We start from the raw sequence: 17,644 nt of genomic DNA, 5'->3' as shown, positions 1-17,644 counted from the left end.
AACAGCTGATCATTACCAGTGTAGGGAATGGCAGAATTAAGAGAAGATGGATCAAGTATCACATGATGAGAAGCTCCACTGTCAGTTAACCAATAGCTCGGTTGAGGAGAAGTAGCAGCAGTCATGCCAACAGGAGGTCCAATGTTTGATCTTTGAGATGCAAACTGAAGGAGTTTCTCACAATTGAGAGCTTCATGGCCATATTTAAGACATAATTGACATTGAAGAGATCTCCCAGAAGAGTAATTGCTGAAGGTTTGACCAGAAAATGTGGATCTTGAATTACGTCCAGGTCCAAGAAGACTAGTAGAGTTGGTGTTGTAGTTACGATTGCCTCCAAAATTTTGATTTGAAGTATATCGATTATTATTCTGAAAACGACCACGTGAATTACCTCTGTAATGGTTGGAACCAGAAAAACTTTGTTGAGCCGTATAAGCATGAAATGGTGTTGAAGAAGAAGAAGGTTCTCTGGTTTTGCGTTTCCGAAGAGAAATCTCCTTACTTAAGAGTAATCCATGCAACTCATTAGGATTAACAAATTCAGATCTTGTTTCAATAGAATCAACAAATGATTCATACTCAGTGGAGAGACTAGAGAGTATGTAGGCCACAAGATCGGAGTCAGAGATCGGTTCACCAGCATAAGCAAGTTTATCAGAGATCTCTTTGAGAGAGTGGAGATAATCGGTCATCGAAGAGTCTCCTTTCTGGATAGTCTGAATCTTCGAGCGTAAGCTATGAATGTGAGTGCGAGATGCACCAGAAAATCGACGCTCGAGAGATTGCCATAGAGATCTGGAATCATCCATGCCAACCGTTAATGGAAGGAGATCTTCAGATAGTGTCGAATTGATCCAGATCATCAGAATTTGATCACGATCGCACCAAGTCTCATATGCTGGATTAGAGACTTAAGATCCAGACGAATCAGTTACAAATTGAAGAGGACACACATCAGTGCCATTGACAAGCCCTAAAAGCTTGAATCGTTTCAGAACAGGGAGGAAGAAACGGTGCCAGGTGATGTAGTTGTGACGATTGAGTTTCGTTGCAACCATACCAGTAATATTTTGAACTGTGATCGAAGAGAGAGACTGAATTGACGGATTTGGAACCTCGACATGAGAACCAGAAGAAGCAGCCGCTGATGAAGAATTCGCAGAATGTACAACATTTGCCATCAAAAGATCAAGATTGGAGGAGAAAATTCAAGAAATTGAAGAAATTAGGGCAGATAAGATCTGTTTGGGAGAAGAGAAAGAGTGAGAAAATTCAAGAAGACGGAAGCGGTGGATCTAGGTCGTTAGACAACAGCGAAGATACCATGTAGAAACTCATGACTCTGAGAGAGAAAAGTTAAAGATAGAGAGAGAAAGAAATATAGAGAGAGAAATGATTGAATATAATGATTTCATTACATTCAACTGAATGAGTACAATACAATATAAATAGGTACAATTAGCTTAACAGCTAAGTAAGGATAAGGCTTTAATCACATACAGAACTAGTTGATGGTCCTATTATATTCCTAACAGTGTTTTCCTGAATTAACTGATTTGGTGGTTGTTTAGATTACTATTATGCTTAGGTTGTACTCTCTTTAAATCCTTCTGTGATTACAGCATCTTTCTTCTTCCTTTCTCATCATGGTATCAGCGCATTGATTTTTGACTCTTTGAGACCCAATCTTCTTCTAGAAAAGAGAATTTTGTTTCATTTTTTCGACAAGCTTCGCTTTGTCATATCCACGTAGTCACATTTCTGAACAAACGTCTCTATGATGTCTTTGAGTTGTGAAGACACATAATGCCATCTAGTTGTATCACTTGATAACTAAGTTGTTAAAGCAGACTAATATTTCTAGTTGTTCTTCAGGAGAGCATCAGCATCCAAGAATTTTGGAGTACCAGTTCAAAATTGCCCCTTATCAATTTGAGGGTGAGTTCAAGAGTATAAATGATGACAAATTCACATGAAACTAGATAAAGAAATCTAATTGAGTAAACTATAACCTTTGATATCATTTTAATAAGTACAGGAGCAGCAAGTCCAAGTACTGTTAGAAGTTCCTTGGACGAGGGAACAGAGATGACATAGGCATTGTATCCTTTCTTGTTGAGAGCTTCAGTCATCATATATCCTGCAACAACCTAAAAAAAACCAGTCAATAGTTGTGGAAAGCAAGTTAATGCTTCTACAAAGCTATGATAGGAATATTGAAACCATACTGGTCAGTAGCAATGAAAAAAGAAATTAATTTGTTAAGAACATATGATAAAATATTCAAACCTGTGACACCATTGTTGCCCATGCCGCACCAGCAATACCATAGCCTAAAAAGCTGCACAAGAGCACATCACCAACTCCATTTACGGCACTGGCTACAGCCAATGCCTTCAAAGGACCCCAGGAATCTTTCATGCCAAGACTGGGAAACAGATTCAGAAAATCAGATATTGAATGAACAGCTGGTCACAAGCTCATTACCCCTTGGCATTCAAATTTCTTGCTAGAGATGACCTTCCCTTAGGCAAAAAAAAAAAAAAAAAAAAAAGTGACAAGTCAAAGTAAAAGGTCAAATCGAGAATGCTCGTCTCATACTTGTTTCTGATATGTAAATTCATAAATTAAATTATATTAACTTAGCAGAATTTGATTTTTCAATTCCTATACCATGCCAATTTTTTTTTCTCCGACTGTAAATTCTTCTCAGCACTCACCTTATAAAATCAATATCACCTGTGTTAAAAAGATATTAAGGCCGTTAACAGATACATTACATAGCGAAGTCGCTAATTGTTTGAACAAACAGGACAACTGGAGCTTCTATGATTACAGATTTACGTCTATATCTATAAACGGTTAGAAATGTATGCTGTAGATAATCCATGGGTAGAGATATAGTAACCTTGCACTCTGAGCAACCCAACCAACAAGAAGTGCAGGCCATGCCAATACTCGTATCTGCCAACAGAAAATATTCTGTTAGATTACAAAACATTTAAAGAAATTCAACGCGGGGATTCTTCTACTTGTAGAAGAACATGAAGTAGAAAGATATGTTAAATGATCATCCATTGAAGGAAATAAACGATTAAAAGAAAAAAGAAGAAGGAAATAAACATGAACATATGTATTTGCTGCATGAATAATATCCGCATTCTTTGATCCAGTAAAAGCTGAAAAGGCCAGAAATTGCATTAGTCGATAATCGTCTATGATTCTATGCTAGTTTTGCAAACTCAGAAAACTCTTGCTATGTACTATTTTCTAAGATGCAGTACTTAAAAAGAAAAAACAATCAAGCGATATTTAAAATATGTACCAGTCCTTATTACCAGTTAGTGCCCATGAACCAAAGAATCTTGTAAATAAAAGCATTAAGAAGCCACTGGCCAATCCATCAAAGAGCAAAATAGATATCTGATGTTGCACTTCACTTTTATTCACTTTTATCCTGCACCAATTCTAAGAAGTAAAAAAAATACAGTAAAAGTCATGGAAAATAGTGATTGAAGTAGCAAATGAATCCAGCAAGAGCATTCCCAAGTATACAGAATAGAATTTTTTTTCTCTCGGAAAAATAAAGATGAAAGAAGAGAGAAAGAATACATGGTTTTATGCCAAAGCAATAAATGTTGTCTATTACAATTAACAAATGTACATACTGACAGTGCATGAACATAAAAAGTAACAGTTGAACAAGACACACAACAAAAACTGATGCATGCCCATTCTCACAAGCAAGTCATCAACTATCATTGTATGTGTTTAACTAAAGAAGCCCTGCAATGACATTTCAAAAAAGATTCAAATACATGTTTGAGCAAAAGACTACCCGTCCAATGTGCATCATTCATGCCCACCTAACTACGGCTGTTTAGTTGCATCCATTTTCACAAAAGACTATACCTCCCTGGATTTCTTTGTCTTGGAAAGACAACTATATATCAGCAACATGACTCATGCTTATAGAACTTAGGTGTTCTGCACTATCTCATGTCTAGAAACCTTCCTAAGGACATGCCGAAATGTCAACCACTGACAACAAGAAAGCTATCCTCAATCCAGGATGGCCTCTCTTCAAGTAATATAAAAAACAATAGCAAAAATTCCATAGCATCTGTTTTTTAAGAACAAGTTAATGATTGATCTCATAAAACCTAACCTAATCCAGGGGAAAATATCTCATTTTGCTCAGCAACCGGAACAAGTTTTTACATTCGATGAGTGATATTATAATTCTAATTCCTTTCAAGTTGCATTGTTTGCCTAAGAAATCTGTGAATCAATGTGATGCAAAAATACCAAATAAAAAATATTCATGGCAAACTCATTTGTTACCAACGAAAGCCTGCATATATATCCAAGATGGAACGAGAAACTAACCCGCCTAGCAAGCGCAGTGGCAACCATGTTTGAAGTTGCAATTGAAAGGAACATGAACACATAACTCATATAATCACACATCACAGTTCCCGGGCCTGCACACAAAATAGTAAAACAGAGTAACACAATTACAATTTACAAAAGTATAAATTAACAATCAAATCAAAGTAAATTAGAGCTAAGTACCCAAGGCAGCAAGCTCCATGGAGCTTCCCTGACCGATGACGACGGTGTTGATGAGACTCATAAGTGGGCCTCACAGCCAAAGCCCGGTGGCGGGTCCTGTAAACACTGCAATCTCCTTCATCCGATTCCACAGATTCTGACTCTCCAGCACTTCTTTCTTAACCTCCACAACTTCCTCCGCAGACACCGAAGCATCATCGTCCCCTCCATCGTCTGAGCTGCGAACTCCAGGTGTTTCGGCATTGCTGGCGGTTGAGAACCGATTACGACGGCGTAATGGCGCGGGTGAGCGTAGCCATGGGAGGCGAAGTGTAGGTGTGTGGTGAAAGCGTGGCGGGAAAGAGAGAGATGGAGTGGTGAAGGAGAGAGAAGGCTGAGAAAGAGCGTTGGGAGTAGGGTTTTGGAGGAGGGGAGAGTGAGGAGGGTGAGCTATCGGGGTTTTGGTTTGCATTTTCGTTTTTTATCTTCCGGGAAAATTGGGCAGGAAAGTCTCTGGCGCGAAAAAAGAAAACGGAGGAAACGACCGAGGCCAAAAAGTTTGTGGTGGTTGTTGACTCTCGACTTAAAAGGGTTGGTAAACCTTTTTAGGCTTTAATTTGATTAAGGCTAAATAACATAATAGCCACTCAGGTTTGAGGGTAAATACAACACATAATGCTCTATTTATAGAGCAACTTCCGTAACTACAACCATCCAAATACAATGATGATACTTTTGAAAGTATCAAATAGTATTCCTAAGTTTTTATTTCTTTGAGTCGGCATTCACCCACTAATTCTACAACAATTTTTTCTTTATAATACTAATGTTATTTAGGGGGAGAGAGAGGAAGGTAAAGAGATTTTTTTTTCATTTTGTATATAAATGATTTGAAATTGAACTAAAATCATTTAAAATCACACCGAACCGAACCAAACGATTTAGTTTCATTTCAATTTTAATTTCAAAATCCCATCTAATCAAACCGTAAAAAGTTTCAATTTCAAAAAACCGCATTGAATCAAACCGTGCCATCCTTACGGGCCTGAACCCAATTTCCCTTTTTATTCCCTCCATCTTTCTTCTTCTCTTTACCGCCGTTGTATGATTTTTGGTAAGAATCGAGGACTCTGCTTTCTGAGACTGATTTGCTGAATTTCTTCTATTCAATCCGACCCTTCCATATGTAAGTCGTCTTCTTCTGCGCCCTCTCTCTATTTTCTTTCTTCCTCTTTCCTTTTCCTCCTCTTCTTCTACTCTTATATTTTTTTTCTTGCAATAATTTCTGAGATTTATTAGGTACTGATTTAGGAATTAGGGTTTTAGCTGATGTTTACTCTAGCGTTAAGGTTTGTGAAATTTACGTAAAGTGTATAATATCATGGTGTTTAATCGAATGTTTGAAGGGGTCTATATACTGAGAGTTTTGTTCATTCAGTTCAGTTGTGATGAAATATGATAGGATATTGGATTATCAAAAAAGTCATGTCATTGTGTTGGCTTGAGGAAAGGCAACTGATGACGCTTAATGACGATTCCCGTAGTTGTAGATGCTGTCATCATCTATTTTGTGGGCAGATTTCGGGTTTTTAGTAGTGTTACTAGATTGATCTTGGTTACAGATTGCAGCTTTTTGGTTGTGTTACTGAAATTTTATGAACTGGGACAATTTGGAAAATGTCATAAAAGCAAACTTTCTACTTGGGAAAATTGGCTTAAAAGTTCAGCCCACCCCATTTTCAAATCCCGAGAGTCAAAGACGTGCCTGATTAGTACCCAAAAGTAAAAAGGCGATCAAGCCAACAAGGCTCCCCGCTTTGCAAGTGTCACCGGGAGGACATCTATTGTATGCAACCTCTTTGCAAAGCGGCCGTCTTCACGACTTGAACCCGTGACCTTTTGGTCACAAAAGAACAACATTTCCGTTGCTCTAAGGCTCGCCCTTGTACTTTTCAAAAATATATGTGCTTGTTCTCCAACAGTATTATTAGCATTGAGCGTTCTTTTTATTTGGTCTATAATAATTATTTTTATATTTTATAGGTGGTTTGCTTATATTGTGCATTTTAGTGTGCTGAGACACTCCTGCTGTTAGTCCTTGCAAAGGCGGGACTTTTAGTTGACTCTTGCAAGTTTGAAACGTTTTCACACAGCCATGAGAACATTTTCTTCTGATGATCCCATCGAACCCGCTACATTTGACCTTATTATTATTGGAACGGGTCTCCCTGGATCAGTAATTGCTGCCGCAGCTTCTGCTGCCGGAAAAACTGTCATCCAGCTTGACCCTCACAACTCTTATGGCAGTCACTTTGCCTCTCTTCATCTCAATGATTTCACCTCCTTCATACATTCCCATGCTACCCCATCCTCTACTGCCAGCGCCAATATGACCCCTACAAGTATTGACCATGACTACACCGTTTTGGACCTCAACCCCCAGTTGTTATACTCCAACATCGAGATTGCCACCTATGCCCCTGAAATCCTTGCAAAACATCACCCCGAAAGATTCACCATTGATCTTGGCGGGCCTAGGGTTTTCTTTTGTGCTGACAAAGCCATTGACCTTATTTTGAAATCGGGTGTGTATCACCAAGTTAAGAGCATTGATGCGAACTTCATTCTTGATGGGAAAGGGCAGTTATGGAATGTTCCGGATTCTCGAGGAGCAATATTTAAGGGCAAGAGCCTAAGCCTTATAGAGAAGAACAAATTAATGAAGTTTTTCAAGCTTGTTTGGCAGCACTTGGCAGCCTCTGATGGCGGTGACGAAGGGAGTCAAAATAGCGAGAGTTCCAAAATTTTGGAGGAAGATTTGGAGAGCCCCTTTGTTGACTTCTTAAAGAGAATGCAGTTGCCACACAAAATAAAATCGTATGAATCACAATCCCTGCCTCTATTTATTTTTATTATGAATTCTATGATTCTAATATTTTTTTTTTCATCAGAATATTTATGTTCCTAATTGTCTTGGTAGAAGTGCTCTTAATTTTTTGGATATTTTATTTTTTAACTTTTTACCATTGAGCGTTTGTTATTTGCTGTTTAAGCATTCATATGATACCCTTGCCACTCTTTGCTGTTTTTTAAAGAGTTGATTTATGAACTATGTTTTGTGTTTTTCTACAAATAATTGTTTGCCTTTATGCTCTACACCAGAACAAAATATTCGTTTTTTTTTTTATGTTCCTTCATCTCGTTTCTCTAGGAAGGAATGTAATAGCTTCAAGTTTTTTCTACTTATGACATTTATGGGTAAACAATATTAACAATCACCGCATCAGTTTGTCTGATTATTCATGTTAGTTTGTAGTCCTTCCGGAATACTTTTAATCTTCAATATGCTGAGAATTTGTGTCATCTTTTCGTGTGTAGGATTATTCTATATGCCATTGCCATGGTAGACTATGATCAAGACAACTTGGAATTTTGTAAAAGCATACTTAAAACAAGAGAAGGGATAGAGCGCTTAGCACTCTACCAGAAATCGAGGTTAGTTATGTCCCTTCTATTTGGTATTCACCAGCTATCGTAGGATTTTTAAATTTTAGGTAGTATTATTCTAGTGATTCTTAACCTGGTTCTATACAGTATTGATACCATCAAATGTGTTATGTTTTAGATTGTTTATACCATACTTAGGGTCTTCGTATTTAGATCCCGTACAAATACTCGGAGGACTTAAATGTAATTATGTAATAAAGGAATGGACAAATATGTAATAAGTGAAGAACCCTTATTCTATAAAAGGACTCATCACCCTCACAATTAAGGGAGGCCAATTTCTTAGGCCATGGAAGGGCTCTCTCACCCTCAGAAGCTCTCTCCATCTCTCTCCCTCACAAACAGATAAATACAACAATCAGTGTGGACGTAGGTCAAACATTGGGGTGAACCATGATACATCTTGTGTTATTTACATTTCATGCAGATTCACGGTCGAATTTACGTTGTTCCAAGACCTTCGGTTTTGTGCATCAACACTTGACGCCGTATGTGGGAACCGACATGAAAAGCTATGTCGATTCTCTCTCAATTTTTCACTTCTGCTGTGAATTTGCAGAAACCCAATAACCAAACACCTAGACAATCACTGCAAAACCTATGTCTTCCGCTTCAGCGGCAGCATTGATGGAAACAGTCACATTCTTTCCCCCTCTCTCTCTACTTTTTGGGCAGAAATTCAGAGAACTGAAGTGTGAGAGACAAATCCACTAAGGGCTGGTTTGGTATTACTGTGCTTTGAAAAAAAGCTGCTGTGAGAATAAGCGGCTGTGCTGAGAATAAACGGCTGTGAAATAAATCAGCAGAGTGTTTGGTAAACTTTTTTGTAAAAGTGCTTTTGGAAAAAAAAGCAGTTTGATAGTGGGTCTTTTTATTAAAGGAGCACTGTAGTTCTGTGTGCTTTGAAAAAAAGCCAGTTTTCCAAAGCTACAAATTGCAGCTTCAGCTTTTTCCTTTGATTTCAGCTTATTCTCACAGCAGCTTCCAAAATAAGCCATTTTTTTTAAGTTTACCAAACACCAAAAATACTCCCAGCTTTTTTTCATATGAGCTTTTTTTTAAATCACCTCAACCCCAAACTGGGGCTAAGGGCTGGTTTGGTATTGCTGTGCTTTGAAAAAAAGCTGCTGTGAGAATAAGCGGCTGTGCTGTGAGAATAAGCGGCTGTGAAATAAAGCTAGTAGAGTGTTTGGTAAACTTTTTTGTGAAAGTGCTTTTGAAAAAAAAAGCAGGATGATAGTGTGTCTTTTCATTAAAGGAGCACTGTAGCTCCATGTGCTTTGAAAAAACTGGCTTTTTTTCAAAGCAGCAAATAGCAGCTTCAGCTTTTCCTTTGATTTTCAGCTTATTCTTACAGCAGCTTCCAAAATAAGCCCTTTTTTTTCAGTTTGCCAAACACAAAAATGAACCTCAGCTTTTTTTCACAGTAGCTTTTTTTAAAAACACCTCAATCCCAAACGGGGCCTAAATCTCTCAAGACACCCCCTTTCTTGATCTCCACAGAAAACCCAAAATTGAACCAACCTCCCCCAGCTCACTCTCTCTAGAAATTCAGTTCTCCTTCTCCATAGCTCTCTGCAAGTGCAATGCAAAACCGATTCAAGCTCAAGCCCTCAAACATTTTTCGATCCCCATTCGGCTCTTGCAGGACTCGAAACTTATCAGACGGGATCGAGAAAGCCGCTCCGTAGATTCTTCAGTTCGAGAGTGCTTTGGTTCCGAGAATCGCAGAGCAGATCCAATTGATGGAAGAAACTGTGGAGGAGTTCACAGATAGTGGTATTGATCCGCTTACTGTGTCACGCAGTTCTTGTCACTCCATTTCGGGTCTCTGCCGGACCCTCAAATCCGATTCCCTATCCACCCTCTCATCATCAAAATCCTCATCGTCTTCGTCAATCTCTTTCTCTGCCGGATCCGAACCCGAACCCATTTGGCAGAATCGTCTCCAGCTCCTCGCCCGACTCGAACACCAAGTTGGACCCACCATTTTCTTCCTCTTTGTCTTCGAATCCTGTGACCAGGCTGCCAAGCCGGTCCGGGAAAATGCGCTTGGCTTTTTCAAGAGGCTTTCCAAGGCGGCGCCGATCGCTTTCAGCAGCTCGTTCCGAGGCTAATCGAAGTCCAGCTTTCGTATTCCGTTGAATCTCCTACCTCTGCTACTATTCCTCGCCGGATACTATTCCTCGCCGGATTTGGCTTATCTAGACGAAGACAAAGAACAAGCTGGCCCAAAAGTTGCACTTAATCCAGTAAAGATGGGTTTTTGTTTTTTTGTTTCTCTGACCCAGTAAAGATGGGGTTTTTTTTATCTGACCCAGTAAGAATCTGATACATTTTATGGGTTTTAAGAGGAATAATCAAATGAGGGATTTTTCCTGGGACTCCTGGGACTTTGACTGGTTTTCTTCTCAGGATTTCCCAATGCGTCTTTGCTGCCGAGTTTGAAGATCATTATTTCCTGCACAAATTCGAGAAGTAGAGAAGAGTTTGAAGATAATGGAAGCAATGATTGAAGTGATGACTCCCGGTATCTTATTCCTTTTGATTTATTGAAACTACCATTTAAGAATAAATCGGATCGGCACCGTCGTGGACACCGCGAGATATGTCTGTTCAGCCAGCTCATGGTTCAATTGAGTCAACTACGGAGTCAGAGATGTGATCTATGGACGTTGAGAAGAAATTCAGCAGGACTCAGCTCAATGACGACTTCTGCGATTGCCCTGACGGCACCGACGGGCCTGATATATCTGCATGCCAAGCTGGAAAATTTTATTGTCGGAAGGTGGGACACGCTCCTCTCTTGATATTTTCATCTAGAGTGAATGATGGAATTTGCGGAAAGGTGTCGTCTCCGACGAGGGAACTGGAACCGACGCCCACGCCAACTCGTTTTCATGTATGCAAGTGGAATTACAACCATCAAGGCAGCAGAAAAAGAAAAGAAAAAGCAAAAGATGTCGAGAAATGGAGGTGGAAAGAAACAGAGGTGCAAAAGAAAAAGAAAAAGAAAAGGGAGGCTCTCCTTGAGAGCACATGGGAGACAATGCAAAAGAAAAAGAAAATGTGGTCATGTGCTCACAAAGAAGAAAAGCAAAAACCCTGACAGAAACAATGCTGTTGGCAGATTTAGATCAAAATCTACTGCACCTACGCAGAAAAAGAAAAAGAAAGTGAAAAGAGAAGGAAGCACATGAGGACACTGCAAAAGTAAGGAATAAACACCCCATCAAAATGATGTAATTTATTTTTATTATCTTTTAGAGACATCTGTATAAATCCCATCAGAGGGTAATATGTATAAACCCCATCAGAGGTTAATTAAAAAAAAAAAAAAGGGCAAGCCCAAAATAATGGGCTGGAATGTCATGTGGAGGGCGAAGACCCATATGCTCAAAAGAGTCAGGCCCTCTATTATCACCAACCAGGTGACCAAAAGTACGTCCAGTACTCCAAAAATAATTCGGCAACCTGCCGCTATTACCACCAACCAGGTGATCAAAAGTACGCCCAGTACTCCAAAATTTATTCGGCAACTTGCCGCTATTACTACCAACCAGGTGATGAAATGTACAACCCGTACTCTAATATCATTTGGCAACTAGCCATTCGTGCCACCAACCAGGTGATGAAATGTACAACCCGTACTCTCCTTCATGCCACCAACCAGGTGATCAAAAGTACGCCAAGCACTCCAAACTATACATGAGCATTACTCATGTCATTCATATATAAACATTCATGAGTATCACTCATATCAATCATACATAAACATTCATGAGCATCACTCATGTCAATCAACATAAACATTCATGAGCATCACTCATGTCAATTAGCTTCAAAAGCTTCATTTAGAAAAGCTCTAGCTTTAAAAGCTTTATTTACAGAGCTCTAGCTTCAAAGCTTCACTTGCAAAGCTTCACCTACAAAGCTTCAGTGCAGGGTATACAAATACCGCCTCCGAACAACCGCCACTTTGGCCTATACATGGATTCAATTTGAAGTCTCTAGCTAACAGACTCTATTGACCGAGGACTTGGGGGATTACATTATGTACCATATATTGGGCCTCAACTGGGCCTCATGAAAATACTTGGGGGACTTAGTCCATTATCTATGTACTGAGGAGCGAGCCCTTATTCTATAAAAGGGACTCCCTCACTTTCATTAGAGAGCACTCATGAAAAATACTTGGGGGACTTAGCCCATCACTTATGTATTGAGGAGCGAGCCCTTATTTTATAAAAGGGACTCCCTCACCATCATTAGAGAGCATCAATTCTAGGCCATCATTCATGTATTGAGGAGTGATCCCTTATTCTATAAAAGAGACTCCCTCACCTTCAAACGTCACAAGCCAAGCCAACCAAGTCAACATAAGCCACGAGCCGAGCAGCCTTGCAGCGTGTGCTACTTCTAGTTGAGCATCATTTCAGATTGAGCATTGCCTCATATCGAGCATCAGTTCAAGACAGCATCTAGTTAATTCGGCCCATACATGGACTGAATTTCAAGTCTCCAGCCAAAAGACTCTCTTGACTGAAGACTTGGGGGACTACTGTTCTTAGGGCCTCCGTATTTAGATCTCGTACAAATACTCGAGGGACTTAAATGTAATTATGTAATAAAGGAAGGGGCAAATATGTAATAAGTGAGGAGCCCTTATTCTATAAAATGACTTCTCACCCTCACAATTAAGGGAGGCCAATTTCTTAGGCCATGGAAGGGCTCTCTCACCCTCAGAAGCTCTCTCCATCTCTCTCCCTCACAAACAGATAAATACAACAATCAGTGTGGACGTAGCCCAAACATTGGGGTGAACCACGATACATCTTGTGTTATTTACATTTCATGCAGATTCACGGTCGGATTTACGTTGTTCCAAGACCTCCGGTTTTGTGCATCAACATAGATAAACTATGATCTATTTATAGATACGAAAGAGCTGTGCTTGTGAATAATAGAAAACTGAGAAATTGTACACTGTTTAGTAATCAACTTAATGATTATGAAAGATAAGCTCATCTCTCTAGAAGGGGAAACAAGTAGGAAGTTTAAATAGGTGGAGTCCCATCAAATTCATTGAATAAAATCTCAAAAGAGAACTTGTTTTTTTCTTTGATGTGTTATGTTTCATACTTCAACTAATGGTTTCAGTATGTATCTTATCTCAATACTTACAGCGCGTATATATTTATAAGAAGCTACGTACATTTGTATGCCCTAAATAAGTTCTTTAGGGGTTCTTCTTCTTATTAGGTTGACTAATGCACCCGAGGCTATGATTTATCCAAAGTATGGTCATGGGGACTTATCATACGCCTTTTGCCGCCGTGCTGCTGTTAAGGGTTGCGTTTATGTAAGTTCAAGTGGAAGTATCTGTTACTTATTTTTCAAGGAAAAAGTATCCTACACCATTATTGGCCTGTACATACTTCTTCATTTATGCGCACGCTTATTTATTTTTTTATTTTTGTGCCAATACATTAATTTAGTCTTTTTCAGTACTTGCTCTTTACTGTCTTGAAATTTTGCATGTCTCTGTATTTCCCAAATTTGTGTATCGTGTATTTTATAAAAGTACTTGATTGGGCTACCTTAATGTTTTGGATTTGGATTGGAATGGACAACCCAGTGTGTTAAGGAATAAATGAAAGATTGTGGCCAACTTGAAGTTAAAAGATGAATTACTAATCGCCCCTTCAAAACAAAATTGTAGGTCCACCTTCAAAATACCATTTTATGAGTTACCTGTCCATTCCAATCTTAGGTACCAAATGTGCCCTTGAAGTTATGTTCACATGCACTAGTTCATACTTATGCCTAAGATATCTACCATGCAGGCTGAACGAGTTCCAGTTTCGGTACTTATGGACAAGGTATGAGATTGAGAATAGTTATGTTTGAAATTGAATCTTTGGTACCTGAAAGTTGCAAACTAATTCATATTTGTAACTGGTTGAGACTTTTGCAGCACAGTGAGCAATCTAAAGGTGTTAGATTATCTACAGGTCAGGATTTGTTTAGTCATCATCTAGTTTTGGACCCAACCTTCAAGTTCCCATTGCCACCAGCTTCATCTCCACCTGATCTGAGCACAAGTCTAAAAGATGATAAAGGAAAGGTGGCTAGGGGAATATGTATTACAACCAGTTCCATGAAGCCAGATATATTAAATTGTTTTCTTGTATATCCTCCTGGATGTAAGACTTTATATTGGTCATGTTACTATGATATTCTTCAAAATAACAAACATAATCCATCGCTTTTTTTCTTTCTTTCTTTCCTTCGCTAGCTTTGTACCCTGAACAACGTACTTCAATCCGGGCTATCCAGATAGCTGGCAGTTCGGCTGAGGTTTGTCCGAAGGGCATGTAAGTTTATGCCAATGTTTTATAGACAATAACACAGCTGAAATGAAATTGGTCAAGTCTTTGTTTCTGTAGTCTTGATATGGATTGCTAACTACTTGGCACTAACGACTTTAAGTGAGCGAAATTGGGTGGCTAATTGTTATCAATGAATATAACTCGTATGCAGTCATGGATATTACTCTATCTCCCTTTTGGGATTGTTCACATAAATAGAATTCGACTTCTAACGTTTACCAGGTCGCTACCATTGTGTATTTGTTGGTATACTTATTGCTTACCTATTTGATTGGATATACATATGTATGCTGCGGCTGCCTTCACTCTTATGAGGAATCTGTTAAATTTTTCATTGTTATCTTCTCTTGTTCAGGTTTATGTTGTACTTTTCTGCTTTATGTGATGACGCCGAACAAGGAAAAAGATCACTGCATGCCGCCTTGAATGCTCTTCTTACACTTCCTGTCTCTGGAAATCGTCATGGTTCCACTGTTCACAGTGAAGACGCAGAAATAAAACCAACCTTAGTATGGAGCACGTTGTATATTCAGGAGCTGATCATGGTATGCCAATCATCTTGACCTTCATAAGTTTGCACTATTTTCTCATTAGTTCTGCTCGCATGGCGATGATGCACTTCAATAGTGATACGCCCCCACCCGCACATAGAGACACCATGATTCAGGGTCAAAATGAAAAATGAGGAACGCATATAATGTAGATTAAAGACATCTGAATAACCATATCTATCCGAGTAGTCTGCAATTACATTCATATATAGGGAGCTTCTTGTTGAAATGTGGCTGTGGACTTTGTATAATCTTGATATAGGTGTTACCTGTCAGGAATTTTTTGATTCGCTTTGATTTCAGGATCAACATGAATATTTCATCTCAACTCCCATGCCAGATGGAAACCTGAACTACAATGATCTGATCGATGCAACTGCAGAGGTATATCTTTTTATTAACATCCCGTGTTTCATTATGCATAATTTCTTGTTGCCATAATCGCCTGATGTTGACCCTTATTTGGTTATTCCTACACCCTCTCTTTGGAGAACATAATACGATGAAAATTGTAAGTTGTGTTCCCGCTGGGGGAGGGGGTTACTGTCTATTGTGGACCTCTATGGTAGAATCACGCTTTATTCCTTTGTTATATGGCGCTCCCTGGGATCCCATCCCCCACCTTTGTGAAATTCTGGTGTTGGACCAGAAGAGGGTGTTTAAACGTCTTGCCAGTTGTGTCTGAAAGATGACAGCTTCCCACAAAAAAATTGGGAATGAAAAGGGGCTAAAAATGAAAAAAAAAAGTAGGTTTTATAGAGTATCTGTCAATTTTTTTGGTTTGTTTATCTTTCATAATCTGATATGTAAAATTTGGTTCTGATGCTTGTACTTGACAGATTTTCCATAGGATTTATCCAGATGAAGAATTCTTTCCACTGACATCGTCGGCTCGTAGTCTGGAGGATGATTGTGGCCTTGTTCTAGAGAACTAGGGCTCGTTTGGTAAGTGAATTGGATCGACCCATGTATTACTGTGCTGTACTTTACTGTATTATCTTTTTTACTTTTGATCTTTTATAAAATAAGTAGTTCCCAAATTGTATATTTCAGTATAAATTTTGCACAGCCCTCATCTTTCGTAGGACGTGTTCGTTATTGATATCTATGAGCGGCTTTTAGCAAAATGATGAGAGAGAAACTCCTTAAGATGAAGTGTAATCTTTGCTTTTCTCTTATAAACAAACAAAATTAGACATTGTATTTGATTCAATTTTGATAAATAAAGAGGGGTGTGTGAGAAGCTAAAAACGGTGCTTGAAAATTACTTCCTTAAGTGAAAAGTACGGTTTGTTTATTTATTAAATGACTCAACGATTTCAAATTTAGTTAATTTTTTGCATAAGATAATCTTAAAGGGTGATCTAGAAAGTAGAAGGTTTCAATTATCCAACAATATTGCATGATGAGAAGGAAAGCCAATAAGGAACAACGAGAAGATTCAAGTGAAAAGGTTGTTAGCATTCTTCTTTACATAATGTGTACATATTAGACATGACAAATCGTATTCATACGTGACACGAAACGATATGAAAAATTCAATATTTTGGTTAACACCTGATCATGTTTATAACGAATGGACCCGTTAACTAATGGATTGTGATCGTGTTAAAATGGACCCGTAAGTAACATGCATCTTCGTGATTATATACTATGTTCACTTTCCTCGTGCATAAGTACCTCGGCCTTATGTGTTGTATTGAACGACAAATGGTAACCAGTGACAATCAATTATCAAATGCAATATCATTATCCCACTTAAGCACCAATTATAACGTGCAATGCTGCAAAATATAACACAAAAAGAAATGAAGATCTTTTGTGTTTCACAGTGAAAAACTTGTAGAAACTCATGACTCTGGGAGAATATTGAAGGTAGAGAGAGAGAGAGAGAGAGGGAAATTGTGGAGAAAGAGTAATTAAAGTTGTATCTCTCATATTACATCGAATGAGTGAGTACAAATGTATAAATACATTACAATATTTGCTGAGTCACCATAACAACTAACAAACTCTATAGTCTAGCAAACTTATCTTAACAGCTAAGTTAAGATTTAATCTGGTGCTATATATCTATGGTTAGATGGTGGACCTTCTTTGTCCTTAACACACACCCCCTCAAGCTAAAGGTAAGTGATCTAACTGCAAGCTTGTAAGTCAAATATGCAAATCTATCAGTAGCCAAGGATTTGGTGAAGATATCTACAATTTGATATAGAGAAGCGATATGATGCACACTTACATGACCATAAAGAGCCTTTTCTCGATGCAATGATAGTCTATCTCTACGTGTTTAGTTCTAGCATGAAAACTGGATTGAATGCTAAGGCAATGGTAGTCTTGTTATCACAGAAAATAGCAGGAGTTTTCAGCAAAGGAAAAAAAACGTCCTGCAGAATTTCACACCCAAGTAATTTATGCAGCTCTGTTAGCAAGAGATCTATATTCTGCCTCTGTAGATGACCTAGCAATTGTGTTTTGCTTGTTTGCACTCCAAGATATGAGATTTGGACTAAGAAAAACACAATATCCATGGTGGACCTTTTGTCAACAGGGCACCCTGCACAATCTGCATCAGACCAAGCAGTTAGGTACTGAGGACCTTTAGTAAACCATAATCCTAAATCAAGTGAACCC

General features: G+C 38.6%; 1 protein-coding gene and 1 pseudogene across 2 annotated transcripts; one reads left to right on the top strand and one right to left on the bottom strand.

The window, feature by feature from the left end:
* Nucleotides 1–914: 914 nt before the first annotated feature.
* On the bottom strand, nt 915–5,052 carry LOC126584191 (protein DETOXIFICATION 46, chloroplastic-like; annotated as a pseudogene).
* A 550-nt stretch (nt 5,053–5,602) lies between these two features.
* Nucleotides 5,603–16,075, top strand: LOC126584983 (rab escort protein 1-like). Of its 2 annotated transcripts, none has more exons than XM_050249366.1 (10): nt 5,603–5,743; nt 6,711–7,434; nt 7,936–8,052; nt 13,327–13,426; nt 13,911–13,946; nt 14,042–14,270; nt 14,363–14,441; nt 14,812–15,001; nt 15,311–15,391; nt 15,847–16,075. In XM_050249366.1, the coding sequence occupies exons 2-10, from the start codon at nt 6,713–6,715 to the stop codon at nt 15,940–15,942; spliced, it is 1,650 nt and encodes a 549-aa protein (XP_050105323.1). In that variant the 5' UTR covers nt 5,603–5,743; nt 6,711–6,712; the 3' UTR covers nt 15,943–16,075. The 2 variants fall into 2 exon arrangements, with proteins under 2 accessions (XP_050105323.1, XP_050105322.1); XM_050249365.1 differs by having other exon boundaries at nt 5,609–5,743; nt 6,601–7,434.
* Nucleotides 16,076–17,644: the final 1,569 nt, after the last annotated feature.

The sequence above is a fragment of the Malus sylvestris genome, chromosome 10, assembly GCF_916048215.2.
Source record: "Malus sylvestris chromosome 10, drMalSylv7.2, whole genome shotgun sequence".
Taxonomy (NCBI): domain Eukaryota; kingdom Viridiplantae; phylum Streptophyta; class Magnoliopsida; order Rosales; family Rosaceae; genus Malus; species Malus sylvestris.
The sequence above is the reverse complement of the archived record's forward strand: the minus strand, read 5'-3'. Positions and strand labels throughout refer to the sequence as shown.

Bases quoted from the DNA above. Each gene is read 5' to 3' on its own strand.
- LOC126584983 (XM_050249366.1), top strand. From the start codon at position 6,713: ATGAGAACATTTTCTTCTGATGATCCCATCGAACCCGCTACATTTGAC. The intron at 14,442-14,811 runs GTAAGTTTATGC...TCTCTTGTTCAG, and splicing joins GAGGTTTGTCCGAAGGGCAT to GTTTATGTTGTACTTTTCTG. The intron at 15,002-15,310 runs GTATGCCAATCA...CTTTGATTTCAG, and splicing joins ATATTCAGGAGCTGATCATG to GATCAACATGAATATTTCAT.